Below are 3,610 nucleotides of genomic sequence, written 5' to 3' on the forward strand. Positions count from 1 at the left end.
TCCCAGTTCGTAGACTCCTCTGAATCCGGCCAACAAATAACCGACCGTGTTATTTCTGTGCCCTTTTGTTTGCAACTACTACAGCAGGAGTGCACACACTTTTTCAGCATGCAACCTACTCCTAAAATGACCAAGTCAAAATTACCTACCCTACTATAAAAATGCAAAACATAGATTTATTTACAAACATATTGAGTATTCTTTATTTGTACAATATATGCTGATGTACCTTGCATAACTGTATGAACCCATATTGAACAATACAACTCTGTACATTTCTTGTCATTACATTGCACTGAATGGACTCAGCCAGGGATGCATGGTCCGGACAGTTAATTAACATCATCATGGTGGAACGGTATTTGGATTTAATAATCTTCATGTGGGAAAAAGCTGAATCACATAAATAAGTGGAACTGAATGATGCAGTCAAGGAGGTAACACATTTCCTCATGTTGGGGTACTTTTCCTCTGTAAGTTCCAGAACTTTCCATGACCCCTTAAGTTAAATGTCAGCCTGTAGTGTCAAAATCTCATCCTCCACTCCAGAGAAGTTCAGGTAAAACAGTGTTTAAATTTTTGACGCGAGTGAATCAACCTCAGCATCTTCCCGAAAAGGGGAGGACATGAATGTAGTAACTGGCTCCAGTAAAACAAAGTCTTGAAAGTGTTTGTTAAACTCAGTTCTTGATCTGCTCTGTGTAGCGTGCACCGTCAAGCTGCACACACGCCTTCCTGTTCTTGAAGTTTGCCAAATCATGTCGCTGCAGCTTTGAGGACAGATGTTTGTCAGTTCGGTTAAAAATGCTAAATCTAGCAGCCACTGATCGTCATTTAGTTGGTTGTATTCTGCATGTTTAGCTACACAGAAAAACTCCTTAATTCCCAGATAGAGCTCTCGAAATCTTTGCAGGAATTTCCCTCGACTAAGCCATCCCGTCGCAGTCGACCTTCTCCAGATGCACACGAAATAGCCATCTTTGAAGAGATCTGGTGTGAATGGAACAGGCGATCATCATTGCCACATCCGTTATCTTTTTCATGTTGAGCATTTTTGCACATAACGCTTGTTGGTGTATTATTCAGTGATAGTTGGGGAAGTCCGGGAAAGCAACTGGCAACGAAACTGTCACAGCTGCTACGGCAGTCGTGTGGTGTTTGTGGAAGGAAGGACCCAAGTCCAGGCAAAAGCTGTGATGCGAGTGAGCGTTTATTTGCAAAAGTGACAAAAACAATAACTAATGGGGAGTTACCTAAACCTTAACTGGGAAAACTAACCTCACTTGAACTGAAAAACAAAATGCTAAACACTGGGATACCTGAAAACATGAGGACAATGTTACACAAAGAGCGGCAGAGAACGCAGACAAACGCAGATGGACCGACAACAAGCACAAGAAAACACGGGGCTTAAATACACAGAGGGGCAATCAGGGAATGGATGACAGGAGCGAAACATCGCTGGGAGAAATCAAAGCTGACGAGACAAGGTAAGCAAAACAGAATACACTAACATGAGACAGACTTTCAAAGTAAAACAGGAAATACACTGACAGAACTCAGAGACATGACACTGACAGAGAACAAGGGGAACACACAGGCAGGGATGACTGGACACTAAACATAAGGAGCAGAGAATCAGAATCAAGAACTAGAAAATCTCTCAAACATAACAAAACTTAGACCGAAACATGTGATAACTCTATAACCAAAAGCACTTTGTCGACAGAATCCATTTGAGCAGAAAAATTTCATCACGCTGGCAGCTCACTTCGAGTTTGATCCATGCAGTGAACCACAGAATGATGTTTCAGCAAAAGAACTGCTGCATCTCATCTATGCCACTGAGGACAAGATATTTCAACATAAAGTTTGGGCTATGGCTTTTGATCTTCATGGGAATATTGTACTCCCTGACCAAAGACTCAGTCTGTGCTCTAGAAATAACCTCACACATAAAAAACTATTATGTGGCAAGAGATTCCAGTGTTACCCTTAATTGTGAGTTTGTCCTTGAATCTGAGAACTTGGGATATACGGAAATAGCGTGGAACATTGTGCCTTCAGATAAACAGCAGGATGACAAGATCATTATCTGGTATACTGGAGGTGTGATATACAGTAATCTATATGAGCCGTTAAAGAACAGGGTCCACTTTGCCTCTCCTGATCCCCAAGATGGTGACACGTCATTAAGAATCCTTGACCTGAAGCTGACAGATATGGGAACTTACCAATGCAAGGTGAAAAGGTTACCTGAGTTTGGTATGAAAATTTTTAACCTGTTCGTAATGGAGAGGCCAAGTACACCAGTATGCTACATAGATGGTGAAGCAGAGGAAGGAAACAACCTCAGGATGAGATGTAGATCCTCACAAGGTACTCCCCCTCTGGATTACAACTGGTCGAAGGCAAACGGAAACAAGATGTTGCCTCAAAGTGCCTTTGTTGACACTATAGCAGGTGACTTGTATTTACGCAAGATCACAGAGAGTGACACTGGAACCTACAGGTGTGTGGTCGTAAGCCTTGTTGGTATGGAAGTGTGTGAGGTTACACTCAGCTCCCCCTTAAATCGTACATCACCACAGACCATTAACAATGGATCTGGAACAACAATTGTTATCAGTATAATTGTGATGATCATCCTTATCATCACTGTCATTCGAGTCATTATCTGCTACTGCAAAAAAAAGAATGGAAAAGTGTTTGGCAATGAAATATTGATGGATGAACTCCCTCCTCAAAAATGCCTATCAATTAAAAGTCATAACCTGGGGCCTGGATCTTTGGAAAGCACCCATAGTGTAAAGGATCTTATGGCAGTGTATGAAAACATGGATGCAGGGTTCATGTGCAAGGACAAAGAGAATAAGTTCATCTTTACTGAGGAGAAAGATCTTCCAAAAAAGGTGGATGACTCAGTCACAGTGGATCACCAAGATATGCAACTTCCAGAACCCTGAGGACAAGCAAATTGTTTAGACTGCTTTTGAGGAAGAAATATGTTTGTCCTTGAAAGCAAACATATTGTTAATACTGTTCTCTTTCTGGTTTACTGGTCTGTTACAACCAATCTTTAAAGATTAAAGAGGATCAGCATAGCCAGGGTCAAAAGTTTTGGGAGTGGCACAAAGTCTATTTCTATTTTTCATTCAGTCTGCCATTTCAGTTTTTATTTAAATAAGTTTTACATACTTAGGTGATCTAGTGAAGAACAATCACATTTGCAGAGAAATAAAAATGTAGTTTTACTTTTGGCCACTACTGTAATTGACAAATCCTTGAGGACAAACAAAATTCATTCTGTTTTTCGTGGAAAAAATCAAAGTACTTGCCGATAGCTGTGTACTAAATGTTCAAATAAAACTTCAGATATGCGGGGGGAAAAAAGAATCCATTTGAGCAGCTAAACATCACAGGCGATCCGTCCGTGGTGATGGACACCAATTTGAATACTGGGAGCTGGATTTTCTCAATGAAATTTTTGAAAGGTGTCCTCTCCTCGTGTGTGTTCTTTTATGGGCAGTCCTTGGCTATAATGAAACAATATTTCAAAATTCTGTAATGGAAATAAAATCATGGCCTAAATGTAGATATAGAACTAATA

General features: G+C 40.5%; 1 protein-coding gene across 1 annotated transcript; it reads left to right on the plus strand.

The window, feature by feature from the left end:
- The first annotated feature begins 1,895 nt into the window (after positions 1–1,895).
- Positions 1,896–2,966, plus strand: LOC146369042 (coxsackievirus and adenovirus receptor homolog). The gene has a single exon (XM_084910637.1). The coding sequence runs from the start codon at positions 1,896–1,898 to the stop codon at positions 2,964–2,966; it is 1,071 nt and encodes a 356-aa protein (XP_084766763.1).
- Positions 2,967–3,610: the final 644 nt, after the last annotated feature.

This window comes from Perissodus microlepis, chromosome 17 (assembly GCF_051167445.1).
Source record: "Perissodus microlepis isolate ML-2025 ecotype Zambia chromosome 17, ASM5116744v1, whole genome shotgun sequence".
Lineage (NCBI taxonomy): Eukaryota > Metazoa > Chordata > Actinopteri > Cichliformes > Cichlidae > Perissodus > Perissodus microlepis.